The following is an 18,321-nucleotide window of genomic DNA, read 5'->3' as shown; positions in this document are numbered from 1 at the left end:
CCATACCAAATTACCCAAGCTGACTCAAATAATGACTGTGGAAACTCATGACGTGGACTATTTTGTTCCTTAAATATATGTAAAAACAAATTTAGATTCCGAAATAAAATAATTCTTATTTATCTTTTAAATAAGTAAAATTTATGATAACAAAATTATATGTACTTATTACAAAATTACTTTATGAATTTTCTCTAAAAAATATAATTTAACATTGAATTGGTATATTTTTAAGGAAACATTAAATGGGTCCTGAAACACTGTAATTTTATAACAAATGTCATTACCCTACTTTTTAGACATGGATTAAATCGAACCTTTTATTATAAAAATAAATTACAGCCGTTTACATATGTAAAGAAGAAAATAATTATTTACACAGTTTTTATTGCTCTTCCCATTCTACTTTTATTTTTTAGATTCTCACTGTTTGTATGGAGGTGAAAACGAAAAAAATATGACTTTACAAGAATAGTGAGAAAAAAATTATGTAAATAATAAGATTTAGATAAAAATATTGTAATGAAGAGTATAATTTATATATAAAAATACATTTAAAAACTTAAAATAAAATGATAATATTTTGAAAGCTAACAAATTTTATATTTAACATTTTATTTTGTTATCTTTTCTTCTTTACAAATAAAAGAAATATTATTTTTTTAAGCTAAAAAGTGAGTTATCAAATAAAGTATGAATACACCATTTCTCTTCAAAATTAGAACTAAAATACTATTTTTATTGGAAATAAAAATAAATTACGAAAAATAAAATGTTGATTAAGTCTTTAGCAATTTTATTCCACTTGTTTTTCTACCTTAAATATGGAAAGTTGACACGAAGAAATTGGTCAAAAGTAGGAATTAAGATATCTGCAGTCAAAACTGACCGCGCAAATCTTATCTTCTAAACCATTTCTTTTATTAAATTCAAGCACCAAGACTTCTTTTAAATTCTACACTTTATTTGGTGAGAGAAAAATATAGCACAGAGAAAAAAAAAAAAAAACAAGTACTTCCCAGCTTAAGTTAATTAATCTCTCGTGCAACTTTTTACATCGCATAATATCATTACTAAAAATACATGAAACTTTTTACAAATTTATTGAAAAAATTTATAAGATTTTTTTCTACTATTTTTCCTAAAAATTTTAATTAACATGTAATTCTTTTATTATGTAATTTTTTTATGGATAATTATTTCTTACAAAATTATAAAATTCGCAAGTATTTCTTATAAAATTTATTATGAAAAATGTTTTATACAAAATATTTTACAAAAAATTTGACAGCAATTTTTTACAATTTCTTTTTATAACAAAATTTATAAATATTTCTTAAAGAAATTTCAAAATAAAATTAACAGAAAATATGAAAATTTGTAGTAGTATATAACACGTTGATTGAATAAGTTTCCTTAATAAATTATTTTATAAATAAATCTTTACATCAGTCAGTAACACTTAACTATTGAAATGAATTTTGTTAAGATTCTTAAGATAAGAGAACTCTTTTTTTTTCTTTTATCGGCCTCAGGATAAGAGAACTTAAATAATTTTTTTTTTAATAATTCAAAGACCCATCTATAAAAGATATTTCTCAAGAACTTATGAATCCCTACCTTTGTCTCATGATGAATTATTATAATTCAACTCTCGGCTAGAAAACAATGTTTACTATGATATAATATGATACAAGACATATGTAAAAGTATATATTTAAATCTTTTTTATAATAATTTTATTATTTTACATTTTGTAGTTTTGTCATATCATTTTCAAACTATGCATATTCACTTCTATAATATAAAACTAAGTTAAACATTAGGATATGTTTGCACAAAAAGGATAAGATCATTTCAGTAATGTGTCAGTGAATGGATTATTCTTACTCTTCGATATAAATCCATTATTTTTCTATATTTTCCTGTCACCGAAAAGACTTATTACAATTGTAGTAATATAGAATATCAAGAAATATATAAAAAAAAGTTTTATTTTAATTAGGTTTCAAATAAATTTTACTAAGTACATTTATTTGAAAATTTGTGATTTTACTATATAAGAGAAAACTCTTTTAAATCGAAGAAATTGAATGTCACATAAAATCTCTTCTGTAATGATTTCCTTCAAAAATTTAGTTTCTTCATGCGAAAGAAAGAACTCATCAATACCGGTCCAGAAAACACTTTTTGTTTTTAAATTATATAAGATTAAATTTAAAACATTTCATACGAGAAAGCTAATTATAAAGTATAACTGTATTTTTCTTACACTAAAAAATGCAACGTCTACTTTATATTTCCATTACTAATTATTATAATTTTTGTGGAGCTCTTTCCATTTTATTTTTTAAATAATAACCTTATATTTTTGTCAAAATATTCCTGATATTTATGATCAAAATTTAAAATAAAAAGTAATACATTGAACAAGTTTAAAATTAGATGTCCATTTTATTGAATCAATCAACGGATTCAACCAATAAAATTGAAATAATTAAATTAATTTAATGTTTTCATCCGATCAAATCCAACTTAAACTGATCTAAGTTTAAAATTAGTTGTGATGTAAACTATTTTCACAAATTAGTTATAGATAGATTATGAAGGGAAGTGGTTTTAGAAATGGTAACAAACAAAGGTAAAAGAAAGGTTGGATTTTTATGAAGAAGTTCGGTTCTATTTGCAATGAGTGGAAGGATCACTGAATTATTAGTGCTCAAATCAAGTTTACTTTCTAGGAGTACAATCAAAGATCAGGGGATGGTTGGGTTCCAATTAGATATTTTCTTTATGCCAGCCATATGTTTTTGTCGACTAATTAAGATAGAAAAGAAAGAAAGTATATAATAATTACTACTCTCATTTCAAATAATAAAATCAAATAATGCAATAAAGAAAAGGATCATGAGTTTAAAATTAAATTAAAATAAATTAAGAGTTAAGTTTGAAATGTGCTTTTGATACCAATAATTTGACAAAGAGGTGTCGACAAGGAAGAAATTATTAAAACAGTAAAGCAGTAAAAGAGTGGAGACAGAGAGAGCAGGAATGTGGCATGTGGGGGCATTCATTCCATTATATAAACAAGTGCTGTGGGATGCATCTCCTCCACATTAGTGTTCATTCTCTTTTCCTTTTCTTGGTTGACCGTTTAGGATAATGGACACATCTCTGGTGTTTACGGTGCAGAGGCGGGAGCCAGAGCTGATAGCTCCGGCGAAGGCCACTCCTCGCGAAGTGAAGCTACTCTCAGACATAGATGACCAAGATGGGTTAAGGTTTCAGATTCCAGTGATACAGTTCTATAGATATGATCCAGCGCAGGCCGGTACAGACCCTGTTGCGGTTATCAGAGAGGCCTTGGCCAAAACGCTTGTGTTTTACTATCCCTTTGCAGGTAGGCTGAGGGAAGGAGCCGGTCGTAAACTCATGGTGGACTGCACAGGGGAGGGTGTTTTGTTCATTGAAGCTGATGCAGATGTCACACTCACTCAATTTGGCCACGCTCTTCAACCTCCTTTCCCCTGCTGGGAGAATCTTCTTTACGATGTTCCTTCCTCCCAAGGAGTTCTTCACACTCCCCTTCTCCTAATTCAGGTATATTCATTCTTTCACACTTCAACCATCTTCATAAAGGAAAGAGTTGCACAAACGTCACTTTAGAGTATATCACTGGTATTACTGCCAATAGCCAATAGCATAAAGAAAAAAGCAGAGCACAGCAATAATAGTCGAGCAGGAAGTAAGAAACAATGGACAAAAGGTTAAAAAATTGAAAAATATGATAAGATTTTGCATGGTGAAAACACGTGAGTTGACAAAGTGCGTGCAGGTAACGCGCCTCAAGTGCGGGGGGTTCATATTCGCGCTCCGTCTGAACCACACCATGAGTGACGCAGCGGGTCTGGTCCAGTTCATGAACGCGGTGGGAGAGATAGCGCGCGGGAGGCAGGAGCCCTCGGTCCCACCGGTGTGGCGCAGAGAACTTCTGAACGCGCGGGACCCACCGCGAGTGACGTGCATCCACCGCGAGTACGACGTCGTTCCGGACACAAAAGGCACGATCATCCCGGTGGACGACATGGCCCACCGCTCCTTCTTTTTCGGGCGCAGCGAACTCTCGGCCATCCGGCGCCTCCTCCCCCCTCACCAGAACCAGTGCTCCAGCTTCGATGTCCTGACCGCGTGCCTCTGGCGGTGCCGCACCCTGGCCCTGCAACCCGACAGTGACGAGGAGGTCCGCATTATCTGCATCGTGAACGCGCGCTCCAAATTCAACCCTCCTCTACCAGAAGGTTACTACGGCAACGTTTTTGCTTTCTCCGTGGCGGTTACGACTGCGGGAAAGTTATGCGAGAATCCTTTGGGGTATGCTTTGGAGTTGGTGAGGAAGGCGAAGGCGGATGTGAGCGAGGAGTACATGCAGTCGTTGGCAGATCTGATGGTTACTCGAGGACGGCCTCACTTCACGGTGGTGAGGTCGTATCTGGTGTCGGATGTGAGACGTGCGGGGTTCGAAGACGTTGACTTTGGGTGGGGTAAAGCTGTGTATGGAGGACCCGCCAAAGGAGGTGTTGGAGCCATTCCTGGTGTGGCTAGCTTTTACATACCCTTCAGAAATGATAAGGGCGAAGAAGGTTTGGTGATGCCCGTTTGCTTACCCTCTGAAGCCATGCAGAGGTTTGAGAAGGAGTTGGACTCTGTGCTCAACAATCGCCTTCCACCAACTATTAATACTCCTTCTTCAAATTCCAGGCACCTCCTTCTTTCTTCCTTGTAGTCTAAATTACCAATCCAGGAATAAATTCCACCTTCTTATCACTCTCTCTCTCTCTCTCCCCAAATGTTATCCATTTTCAATCTTTTATCCATTGTATCCTTGTCTCTATAGAAAGTAAAGTAAGAGTTGAGAAAACTCCTAATCAAATAGTTAATCACAACTTTGTGCGGATTATAGTTAATTAAATAGTTTTCATGTCTTACGTATGATTACCACTCATTTTTAATATATTCTTTTATATGAAAATAGTTATTCTCAATTTCAAGTTTAAATTACACAAACCCATTATTACTTTACAAAACTTATCTTTGATATCTAAAAACATTTCTTAAATCTTTTAAGTATTTTTCATCTTATCATACCCTTAATTATACATTTATTTTATTTGTTTGTTTTGTCCGATGGTTTATCAAATTGTTTTTAAAACACACAATTAATCATTTTTTATTTTTTTTAATGTTTTTATTTGTTATTTATTTTTATCATATTTTTGATAAAGTTTTATAGAACATTTTTATTTTCTTACTTATTCTCATAAGTTTAATTTTATTACCGTAGTTACACTATTGCAGTGACGGATTTTTGACACCGGTTATTTTTTATATTGTACTTCGATTCCCGAATCAAAATATATCAATGAGATAAAAAAAAAAAAAAGTCTTTCTGTTTTGGTTTTAAACTGAAACATAACCTTTAATGTTAGACTTCGATTGTCTCTAAAATCAAAACCTAAAAAATACAAAATTATAAGATAAATAAATAAAAAAAAAATAGGCTTCGGTTTTGAAAAAACAACTAAAGCCTATTCGATTATAGGCTTTGATTCATTGGGAAATTGAAGTCTATTGTAGATTTAAAAAAAAATCATTGAATAACTCTCACGTTATATTAAAGAACTTAAACAATTAAACCAAAATTTAATACCATCGGATGAACAAAATACATACAACATATGTAAAAATTGAGAACAATATTGAAATATTTTCATGAATTTACAATATATATATATATATATATATATATATATATATATATATATATATAAATCAAATATATCATCATATCATTTTTAGGGTTCAGAAAAAAGAAAATGCAAACCTATAAACATAATTTTAAATGATTCACTATGAAAAAAATACTCAAGCATGAGAGCTCTTTAAATGGTGAGCAAATGATGAAAAAACAAACAAAAACATTAGAATACCAAACACCAAATACCTCTTTAGACATGCAATGAGAACCTGCGAATGAAGGAAGCAAATGAAGAGAAACTAAAAGTGTTAGGATGAAAGCTTATATATTATGTTGATTGGTGTTATAGTTAATTGTTGATATCTTAGGAAATTATGTGATTGATGATATATTGAGAATTTATGTTATTGGGTGAGAATCAAGTAATCCATTTATGGACTAAATATTCTTAAGCAAATTTGTAAGTAGGAATTAGTGAAAATAATGCACCCAATATGTATATATACCAGTTTGAAATAAATAAACAAGGTGATTTTCCCATTTATTTTTGTTAAAAAAGAGAAAGCAAGAGAGAAGAGAAAACATGAGAAGAAAGGGTTCTGAGGAACATGAGTCTACAAATATTGTGGTAGAGAAGTAACTTTTCTAAAAATTTAACCTTAGGTAAACTTAGATTATTCGTAGAAACGAAACTTATAGTTATACAAGTATTTTCAAAAATGCCACTAGTACTACATTGACACTTGACCAATGCAAATATTTTTAAAAAATTGGATTGAACTGAATAAAAAAATAAATATAAGGACTAAATTAAGATTTTATACTGGTACTACAACATTACCACATCACATTGTCTCTACGTAGCAACACACTTACTTCACACATGACATTGAACAGAAAAACACATAAAATTGACACATGAGTTAAGGTCATTATATATACCGTTCTAACAAAAATTACCAAATTTCATCATATTTTTAGAAATAGAAAATTAATTGGAACAATCAAAATATGATGACTTACTTAAAATTTTTGAACAAAGACCAATAAAATATTTTAACCTTTTAAAAATTATTTTCATTAGAAATAGAAAACAATTACCTAGAAAATAAGGGGGCGTTTAAAATGATCAATAATGTAAAAAATTTAAGATAGAAAATGAAACAAATGATAACGAGAGAAAAGGTTGGAAAAAGTTTTGAACTATAAATTCTCCCAAATAAATTTTGTAGACAAGAAGAGATTAAATGATAAATGAATTAAAAGTCAACAAAGATATATTTAATGGAGAGAGAAAGGTAATAAAGAAAAGGAAAGTGGAAATAAATACGCAAAAGGCACTGAAGATGCAAGGAATTAGAAGATATATGAGAAATTTCAAAATGTTAATATAATATATTCTTAAATTATATAATCTGAAATATTTTTTTAAATTATATAATTTATAATATATTTACTTTATATTGCATAGTTTAGAATGCATCTCCACTTTACATGGTCCAAAACTAAATTATATTTTTGAATCAGATGTTTTGAAAATAATTTAGGAATTTCACAATTTAAAAGTTGAAATTATAATTGACTTTCAAATAGTGTAATCCTTAAGTTCACGGGATATGAAATTATTATTTTGGATTAATTAATTCAAAATTACAATCCATAAATAACTAAAAAAAATCTATGTGAAATTCATAATTGTTAAAATCGTTCAAAATTAAAAAAACGTATATCTGAAAAACTTAAGTAACTTTAACACCTATACAACTTTCATTTCCTCAACAATACTTTTTATTAATGTATTGTCTAAAACAAGAGTTCACAGGTAAGAACACCAACTAATGCCGGCAATGAGTATTGTTTGAATAATAAAGAAAAAAATGGGGTCAAATACACATTTTCAAGAATGAGGTGTAAGAGAAAAAAACGAGTGAAGGAAGAAATTGCGCACAAGGCGCAACAATAGTGAGTTCAGAAAAAAAAAACAAAGAAATAGTGACCGTTTGCGAATATTAAAATACAGCTCAATAATTTATTATTCTGAAAATAAAAAAGCTTTGGGTTGGGATGGAAACACGTGAGCAGGAAGTAGAAGGGTTAAAGGGTGCCACGTGAGGCCACAAAATCGCAGGAGCCAATTAGAGCAAGAGCTGGGATCTTGAGTTTGCCCTTCTCTTACTTTTCCTTTTCACTCGTGTCACATAAATAAACGAAGAGAGAAAAAGAAAAGAAAAAGAAATAAAACGAAGCCTCTTTCCTTCCACGCCTCAAATGCAGTTCGCGGTTCAAATTCTCCGCCATGGCATCTTTTTATTCTTGCCGCTTCTCCAACAAAAATCTATGCTCTACTAGTAATTCCTGAATGAGTCAAGTTAGTAATACCATGGTTCTTTCTTGAGTTGCAGTAATGGAAACTGCGCTCACTTGCTTCTTCTGTGGCAGAGTCCCACCCACGCCCAAATTGGGGCCTGCTGCAACTGCAACTGCAACTCCAACTCACCACTTCCCTTGTAACAATGCCTCCACCCACCTGCGTTCTTCCTTCCCCCCTTCGTTTCGACTCTATCGCCTAATTCCGAACGCTACTAACACCAGCCAACCCAAGGTTTCCACCAACTCTAAAACCAGAAGAAGGAGAAGAAGAAGTTGCGAGACTCAGGTGGTGGTGGAGGACGCTGCTGCTGTCCATCACAACGGAGACCCAATTGGGAAGAAGGATCTCGGGAAGAGTGTTACGAGATGGATTCGCGACAGCATGAGGGCCATGTCATCTGATTTAGCTGCGGCGGAGATGCAGGGAGAGATGGAGTTGTGGGAGCGCATGGGACCGGGTCTCACTTTTATTATGCAGGCACAGCCCTATCTCAATGCTGTTCCTATGCCCATTGGCCTTGAAGGTGTTTGCTTGAAGGCCTGCACGCACTACCCCACTCTGTTCGACCATTTTCAGAGGGAGCTTCGCGCTGTTCTCCAAGACCTGCAGAACGACAACTCCATTCAGGACTGGCGGGACACCAAGTCTTGGAAACTGCTTAAGCAGCTCGCCAATTCAGGTTTCTCTTTATTTCTCCTTACATAACACTTACTAATCAAAATTAATTTACTATATTATGCATTCGGTGCTCCCTCCGCCTGAGCCAACTGTGCTGAGAAAATCAATTCAAATTTCTAATGTGAATTCAAGATCTAATAAGTTGACAAGTGAAAGGTTGCAACTGTTGCTACAATTTATGAAGGGGGTGACTCTTGGAATTTTGAGAAACAATTACTTGTTGCTTATTCAGAGTCTGTATAAGTCATTCACTACTATGTAAACAGAGGTTATTGGGGTGAGAAAAACCTTCAACCTGAAGAATGAGTTACACTCTGACTGAGAGCCGTCGTGTAATGGAGATGATTCTTTCGTCGAGAAAACTTGTAATCTTATGACATAAAAAATACGAGATACGGTCCCCATGGACAAATTTTCAGGATCGAGCCTCGTTGATAGAAAAAAAACAGTGATTAGGACAGAGATGAGTCATCGGTAAAGTTGGTGAATATTCCATACCAATTACTTGATTACAAAAAAAATGTGTTAAGATGAAGCTGTGTTGTTTCTATTTGTGGTGTCTTTGTGTGTATCTCATATCTTTGATCCGTGTTCAATGGGAGTGGATTTTTCTATCAGTTTCTGTTAACTCAAAATAAATGGTCTTACTGTCTAATGGTTCATTTACAGCTCAGCATAGGGCAGTTGTGAGAAAGATAGCACAACCCAAGAGTGTCCAAGGTGTTTTAGGAATGGACTTGGGAAAGGTCAAAGCAATACAGCACAGGATTGATGAATTCACCAATCGCATGTCAGAACTACTCTGTGTCGAAAGGGATGCTGAATTGGAGTTTACTCAGGAGGAATTGGATGCCGTTCCTAAACCAGATGATGTTTCTGATTCTTCAAAACCTCTTGATTTCTTGGTTAGTCATAGCCAGCCTCAACAAGAACACTGCGACACCATTTGTAATTTAAATGCCATCAGTACCTCTACAGGTCTTCTCCTTTTTCTCTTTTCTTTTCACTTATTCAGACAAATTATGACCTTGCATTGACCTTCCTTCTAAAATTTAGTCTTTCCTTTATGTTGGTGTGCTATATAAGAAGTTGAACAGTTCACATGCTAATGAGTTATATGATCTGATGTAGTAAACTACAGGAAGTTCATTAATATTTTAGATATGGACTATATAAAACATCTTGGTGAAACATACTCGCAGTCTGTTTTCCAATCAATTCAGTTATTGAGATATATCTCCATTTTCTTTTGTTCATTTTGAGGAAGCCTCATAAATGTACTGCATCTACTCAAGATTTTATATTTGTTGATTTTATTGATATTTATGCTTATTGTACCCAATTGTTTTTAATGGAAAATCAGTCATGAAATAAAGACTCAATTCGGTTTTCCAATTTGTTCTTTGCAAAGTGATCATGCTTGTCAACATTTGTCTTAGTTCTTTAAAACATTTATAGATTATCTTGACATTCTTCACCAATCATTATGTGATCATGCCTGTCAGCAAACCAGGGCTGCCCAATGCAGAATGTTGATATCTTTACTAAAACCACTTGAACATGCTTGATTTACTGTATCTAATATTGGGTGAAAGTATATATTACTGAGGTTAGGAAGTAGATAAACGTGGAAGGTAGAATGGTAAACACCCAAACACTTTGGAAACACAACCTCAAAACCTTGCTAATAAGGAGATAGAACCAAACACTTAAGTACTCTGCCAAACATCTCACACTCGATTTGGGACTTAGGTACTCCATACTGAAGTCCCAATCCCAATCATAGATTTAGACCTAGATGAACCTTTACTCATCTAGGTTTAGAATGTAAATCATAATTACGTGTGGTCTTTTCGATCACTTGGATGTCTATAGTCTAAGTTAAAAACCCTAAGAAAATCAATAAGCTATATGTAGACGTCTATATGATGCATAAGCATCTTGTCTTAACTGATGGGATGCATGCATAGGATGCTAGTTATATGAATTTAGTCTTTGTAACTTGTACTCAAATCCAGTCTGCGTGCTATGGTCATAATTCATTTTGTAAACAGGACTGGGGGGAATGCATTTGGTGTTATTCAAGGTTGAAGGGAACCACCGGTTACCACCTACTGCTCTTTCACCTGGAGACATGGTTTGTGTAAGAACATATGACAGCAGGGGTGCAATTACAACTTCTTGCATACAAGGATTTGTAAACAGTTTTGGAGATGATGGCTGTAGTATTACAATTGCTTTAGAGTCACGCCATGGTGACCCTACATTCTCTAAACTATTTGGGAAGAATGTGCGCATTGACCGTATTCAAGGACTGGCTGATACACTTACCTATGAGGTATTGCAATCTATTTTTAGATTTCTTGGATTAGTGTTCTTAACAACACACTCTCTCTTTCTAACACATTCTCTACTGTTAGTTAAAATTTACTGAAAATTACAAAATCGTAAGATGAGAGGGACTCATTAAATAGGAAGTGGAATGGAACACAGAAATATTTGTTTTCCTATAATTTTTATCCAATAATAGTTTGTCTTCAAAAGAGCGTGTTGCTAGCATTTTTTATTATGTGTTTACCAAAATTTTTTGTGGCTCTAAGAAACATTTGTGAAAAAATTGCGAAAGGGTGCAATGAGTTCTATGAAAGCTGAGGCTAAGAAGTTTTGAGTAGAGATCCAAATCAAGGTGTAATGAGTGTCTACTATTTGCATTTAGTCAAGTACAATAAAATAAAATCATCAGTATCTAAAGACAAAAATAAAATGGTCAACTATTAATTAGTTAATTCAACTAATGAACATATTTACTATATAAACTGTCAATATGCATCTTCCTTTTCGTAATACTAGTCCACAACTTCTTTACTACTAGAAAGTTGATGTTACGATGTTGACAGTTGACAATATAGAAAGATTATCACCTCTGACCACTTTTATCATAATGACTTTGCTCTCTTGTCTGCTTGGCTAGCTGTGGAAGTTAGTTGATTCAAAATTTCTTATTTATATTACGTAGGTCTTCCCCAAGCTTATGAAAAAAGAAACATGTATGTCTCGATGTATTTAATAAATTCTATGATCTACTTAAGTTAAATCTTAGATTTATTATAGCTGTCTTCTCTGCCTTGCCAAGGGGCTCTAGGGGTTAAGGGATTGCTGATGTTATGTATGAATAATACTTATATATTCTGTTCTAATTATTATATGTTGATCGCTCATCATACATGAGCATCTATTGAACTGTGATGGAAACAATAAGAATTGAACTGAAAAATTCCAGTGGACTTAGTGTTGTCAATATTTCTGTTAATAATTAGGAAGCATGATTTGGTGATAAGATACAAAAAGACGTTGTATGTAGTCTTAAGCCATGATTAAAAAGTGTATGTTTCTTTTTCTAAAGAATAGTCATTCATTACTTCAAAGTTTTAAGTTGCACATCAACTGCATTTGATCCGGAAACATATGTACTTTTAGCCTTGAAATAATTTGTAAATGATGTTCTTTGTTAGTTACTATCCTTCAGTTACTTCTGTTAGAAGAGTGCATGAAAAAATCTGGATGTCTTGGAGTAATTTGAAATATCTTAGATTATCTCTTGAGATTTGTTTTCATATTTGCTTATATTTTCATCAATTATTTCCTCATTTAATCCAGATTATGAGTCTTGTACTAATATAGATAAGGGTCAATGTTAAATGTTGTGTGACATTATGCCATATAAAATCAATATTGATTTCAGAATATTCTATTTCTTTTCTATAATTTCAACAACTTTATTTTATAGTGGATAGTTTGTTGCCTGCAGTTGCTGTCTTATTTCTTTTTATTTGTTTTGCATGACCTAGTCTGTTAATAAAACATGGATCAGCACCTTATTTTTTTTTTAACTTTTGCTTTATTTCCTTTGCCTTCGAGGTTGAAAAATAGTATTAATTGTCCTTAGTGAACTTATTTCTTCAGTGCTCTTGTGGTCTATGAAAGTGAATAACTTAACTATTATATGTTGATAAAGTGAATACGTAGTAATCAATTCAATTACCATTTTGAGTTGTGGGGTAAAACATGTCATGTGGTTACAACATTCTGCCACTTGCTATGGAAAGGTCAGGCATTGTGATATTTTAAAAGGTGTTAACTACCCAGCACCTACTTTTTCTGCCAAAAAATATTTTTACATTCTGGTGATCTCAGCTTTGTACAGATTAATATAATTAAGATAATTCACAGTGATGGTTCTATTTTTTTAATTTCATTACAATTGTACTGCTTAGTTCACTTAATTTATGTGTAAATACACATAATTTATAAAGCTTATGACTTTATCAGCGGAACTGTGAAGCTCTAATGCTGCTTCAGAAGAATGGTTTGCGTAAGAAGAATCCTTCGATTTCTGTTGTTGCTACTCTGTTTGGAGATGCGGAAGATGTTGCATGGCTAGAGAAGAATAATTTCGCCGACTGGGCAGAAGAAAAATCTGATAGAATTTTAGGAAGTGACAGCTTTGATGATTCTCAACGGAGAGCAATTGCGTTGGGTTTGAATAAAAAGAGGCCTGTGTTGGTTATCCAAGGCCCTCCCGGAACAGGCAAGACTGGTTTGCTCAAGCATCTTATAGCATGTGCTGTTCAGCAAGGTGAACGGGTTCTTGTTACAGCACCTACTAATGCAGCCGTAGATAACATGGTTGAAAAACTTTCAAATGTCAGATTAAATGTTGTGCGGGTTGGAAATCCAGCCCGGATATCAAAAACAGTGGGATCAAAGTCTTTGGAAGAAATTGTAAATGCTAAGCTTGCAAGTTTTCGAGAAGAGTATGAGAGGAAGAAGTCAGATCTAAGAAAAGATCTAAGACATTGTTTAAGGGATGATTCACTAGCTGCTGGCATACGTCAACTTCTGAAGCAGCTGGGAAGGTCACTGAAGAAAAAGGAAAAACAGATAGTAAATGAAGTTCTATCCAGTGCTCAGGTTGTGCTTGCCACAAATACTGGAGCAGCTGACCCTTTGATTCGAAGACTAGATACTTTTGACTTGGTCGTCATAGATGAAGCTGGACAGGCAATTGAACCCTCTTGTTGGATTCCTATATTGCAAGGTAAGCGGTGTATTCTTGCTGGTGATCAATGCCAACTTGCTCCTGTCATACTATCCAGAAAGGCCTTGGAAGGTGGTCTAAGAACATCTCTATTGGAAAGAGCTGCAACTTTGCATGAAGGGATTCTCACCACTAGGTTAACTACACAATATCGAATGAATGATGCTATTTCTAGTTGGGCTTCGAAGGAGATGTACGGAGGATTGTTGAAGTCCTCTGAGACTGTATCTTCTCATCTTCTTGTAGACTCTCCTTTCGTTAAGGTAGTATGCCCATCAATGATATCTCCATTTTCATTGAATTGAGGATTTCTATTTACATCTTGTTCTAATTAATGTGTCTCAAACCCTTTTTCCTGTTGCTGTTTTATTTTGCCGGTCTTTAATTTCTAGAGATGCTACTTAAAATCTTTCAAGTAGTTTATGAACATTCTACAAAACAAATCTTTCTAGACAGTATCATGCTTCTTTGATATTGTTACCCTGACAAGGTCTTAAAAGGGTCTTAGATAAGACTTTGGATCATAAGAATAAAACATTATTTTTCACTTCTCATAGGTTTTACTTGTATTAAAGTGTAAATAAAAAAGTGTACCGGACCTGATCATTAGAGCAAAACTTGTAAGATCTTAAGAGTGATGTGTCATTGTGGAAACCCACATAAATTAAAATAAGACCTTATGATTTAACCTTTGTATTGAAGATGAACTCGATAGACAATATAATGCTACAAATGTTCAAAAGACAACTTTTCATGAAAGAGATTTATCAAGCATTACTGTATGAATGTAGCAAATGAAAGATTAGCTTCTTGTTTGTTGCAATTATATGGACTGTTTTACTTTTGCCATATTTTGCTTATTAAAGGGATGGAAAGTTTGACTTTTCTGTTGTTGCAGCCTACCTGGATAACACAATGCCCACTACTATTGTTAGATACCAGAATGCCATATGGAAGTCTGTCAGTTGGTTGCGAAGAGCATCTAGACCCAGCTGGAACAGGCTCACTTTATAATGAAGGAGAAGCTGAGATAGTTTTGCAGCATGTCTTTTCCTTAATTTATGCTGGTAATGACATTTGACTAAGGTTTCAATTTCGGCAATAGCTTATAACATAACATTTTCCCTTGTGAATGTTTTACGATTAACAAAGAAATTGCAAGAACAAAACTCAATGATTAAGATTGAAAGATGACAGGCGGGCAATAAATGGTACATTGGTCACTACCCCTCGGCCCAACTACTATAGTGAATGGACCTTTAACATTAGACCAATGTGGTCTGTTCCAAAGGGTGTTTTCGTCCATACCTTGGCGCATGAGTCTGTTCTCTTTATAGGCCAAAATCTACTGTTACAAATAGATAATTAATTCATTCCTCGATATCTAAAATTAACCGTCTTGACTAGTAACGGATGTCAAAGTTTAGGTTTTCACACAATAATTAAGAATGTATAGAAAGAGTAGAAAAAATAGTGTCAGCGTCTCTCTACTGCTTCAAAACCTCATTAATATATAAAGCATATTATATTTAATCCAAGAAAAAGAAAAGAGAGGATATTACTGCATTTTATTTTATGTCATCATACTTCACAATGCACTCAGGCTTTTAAGCTTTGAAACCTTATTTTCTGTTTTGCTGATGTAAGATTTTCTTTTTAAATTGAATCTGAAATGCGGCGTTCACCTAACCACTATGCTATTGCGGTGCAATCCCCCCCTTAATATTTGAGCATAGTATTTTCAATCCAAGGAAAAAGAAAATGATATTACTGCATATCACTTTTTGTTATCATATTTTAGCAAAGTAAGTTGTCTTTCACATTTTTGAAATCTTTTGATTCAATTTGTCATTTGTGTTTGCTGATGTAAGTTCTTTGTTAATTTGAACTGGAAATGCAGGTGTTAGCCCAGCTGCTATTGCCGTGCAATCCCCCTATGTTGCTCAAGTACAACTTTTGAGGGACAGGCTTGATGAGTTTCCCGAAGCCGCAGGCACAGAGGTTGCAACCATTGACAGTTTTCAAGGTCGGGAAGCTGATGCAGTAATTTTATCGATGGTATGATCCAAATCCAATTTTTAGATCCATTATTTCAACAATGTTCTGGTTAGCAAATAAAAGAAAGTTATTACTTAATGAAAAATTAAAAGAAAAATTGCGCTTACCTCTCTTAAGGTCTTCTTAAATGACAATTATATCCTTTCTAGTTTTCAAAATACAATCATTCCCTATACAATACCACACTTGTTTCTTTTTAAGTATCATATAAGTTTTTTGTGCACGTACCAAGAAAAACAGTTTTTTCCCTAATATAGTTATGAAGTTCTTAATTTAGCCTTTTCATTTATACTATACAATAAATGCATGAGTTGTTTTTCATTTCCACTCTTATGATAAGTATGTAAATTAATTAAAAGTTAGATGGAAAGTAAGGATATAATTTAGAAAAATTAATTAATCTTGAACTCAAAACACACACAATCTGACACTTGGAAAAAAAATGGAGTAATAAAGGAGTATTTGTGTCACATTATTAAAATGACATTACAGAGTAAAGGTCCATCTAAAGGGAAAAAACTTACATACAGTACCTACAGTACTGTTGGTGCTATTCTTCAATCATTTTCAGAGATTTACTCTGGTAATATGTAATGCATTTGATAAAAAGGCATATTACCAAGGTGAAACTTTAAATATAATTGAGGAGCACCTATAGTAGTGAATGTAAGTTTTGTCCTATACGAATTAAAGGGGTTGTGAGTATCATTTAAAAGGACTTTAAGATGAGGTAGTGCAATTTTCCCAAAAATAAATGTTTGGAAAGTATCAATAAACATGTGAAAGTTAAAGTATGATCACAGTACAACATTTAGAGTAAGATGAAGCCAGTTAAATGAAGTCCCTTACATCCTATTACTATTGAAGATTTCATCATATACCCTCTTTTCAATAACGGAAGTTTAGTCATCTTATGTTTATTTTAGTCACCACATTTAAAAGAATGGTTTTTATTTCTCTTGTGCTTCCTTATGCAAGAGCTTTTTGGGTTTGAAATATGGACATGGACCCAATAGAATTTTTATTTTTACTTTTATTAAAACATAGTGATAACAAGGATGAAACATTTAATCACTTGGTCAATAGGACACCTCGATTCTATGTCATTAACCACCATCTTCTGAAGTATGTAAACTCACTCCTTAAAAATTGATACTGTCACTGCATTGCTTCCATAATGTCCTCTTCTACTCACTATCTCATTTTACTTGTTCATAATTAACTTCTGCATATAGGATGTTATGTAAAGTTATTCTTTAATGATTGGTGAGACATACGATTAGTTACCACTACCAGTTTGATTATTGAACCTTCAAATCCTGAGATACGTAATCCATGTAAGAGATTCTGAATTTGAAAAACAATTTGATTATCGTCTTCCACATGAACTGACATATTAGTACTTGTGTTGCCCCTTTAACAATAATAATAATAAAATAGGTTCGATCAAACACATTGGGAGCTGTTGGATTCCTCGGGGATAGCAGAAGAATCAACGTTGCCATCACAAGAGCACGCAAACATGTAGCTTTGGTCTGTGACAGCTCGACTATATGCCACAATACCTTCTTAGCAAGACTTCTTCGTCATATTAGACACTTTGGTAGGGTGAAGCATGCAGAGCCAGGTAGTTTTGGAGGATACGGACTTGGGATGAATCCAATATTACCTTCCATTAATTAGTGTGCAATAGTAGCATGAAACAAATTTAAAAATTACCTATCAATTGTTCTATGGGTATTTAATGTGGGACGGGAAGTACAGGTGAATAGTTTTTTTTTTTTTTCTTTTTTCCTTTCGTGTCGTGAAAACTTGTATAGTTGTATAGCAATTCATAAATTCAATATTGTGTAGCATATAAAGTACCGCACGTGCATGACAATCGGGAACAAAAGCTCATTGAAACCCTCAAAATTGGAATGGCATGGTTGATTTCACATTACAGACCTGACTTTTCATATCATGTGTAATTTAAGAAACTGAATGTTTTATATTTTGTGATCTTTTACTTCTGGACGTGTTTACAGGATTGGATCGACTCCAACGAACACAAAAAACATGATTATGATGAAATCAATAATATAAAGTAACTAATTAAGTTAATGTAAATTAATATAGTTATTTGTTTGTTTTATTTCAAACCCAAACTAAAATAATTAGGTTAAACATACATTCTAGGATTATCTTCACGTTTTTCCAAAATTTAATTGTTCATTGTATATAAAAGCTAACTAAATTCTATATATGTAAATTTTTGTTTTTTTTTGTTCAGCATAATGTAAAATGTTCTTATCAGGTTTGGATTTTGCGCCTGTAAGTCAAGGGTAAGGTCCTAGGGAAGATACAGCAAAAGACTCATAC

General features: G+C 33.2%; 2 protein-coding genes across 2 annotated transcripts; both read left to right on the top strand.

The window, feature by feature from the left end:
- Positions 1-3,051: 3,051 nt before the first annotated feature.
- LOC114191882 (benzyl alcohol O-benzoyltransferase) lies at positions 3,052-4,964 on the top strand. Its single transcript, XM_028081328.1, has 2 exons — positions 3,052-3,600; positions 3,836-4,964. Exons 1-2 carry the CDS (start codon positions 3,163-3,165, stop codon positions 4,781-4,783), a joined length of 1,386 nt encoding a protein of 461 aa, XP_027937129.1. The 5' UTR covers positions 3,052-3,162; the 3' UTR covers positions 4,784-4,964.
- A 3,001-nt stretch (positions 4,965-7,965) lies between these two features.
- Positions 7,966-17,904, top strand: LOC114191539 (DNA-binding protein SMUBP-2). Its single transcript, XM_028080763.1, has 7 exons — positions 7,966-8,805; positions 9,474-9,782; positions 10,859-11,142; positions 13,134-14,165; positions 14,801-14,969; positions 15,803-15,960; positions 17,401-17,904. The coding sequence occupies exons 1-7, from the start codon at positions 8,160-8,162 to the stop codon at positions 17,641-17,643; spliced, it is 2,841 nt and encodes a 946-aa protein (XP_027936564.1). The 5' UTR covers positions 7,966-8,159; the 3' UTR covers positions 17,644-17,904.
- The last annotated feature ends 417 nt before the right edge of the window (positions 17,905-18,321 follow it).

Source organism: Vigna unguiculata, chromosome 7 (genome assembly GCF_004118075.2).
Source record: "Vigna unguiculata cultivar IT97K-499-35 chromosome 7, ASM411807v1, whole genome shotgun sequence".
Classification (NCBI taxonomy): domain Eukaryota; kingdom Viridiplantae; phylum Streptophyta; class Magnoliopsida; order Fabales; family Fabaceae; genus Vigna; species Vigna unguiculata.
The sequence above is the reverse complement of the archived record's forward strand: the minus strand, read 5'-3'. Positions and strand labels throughout refer to the sequence as shown.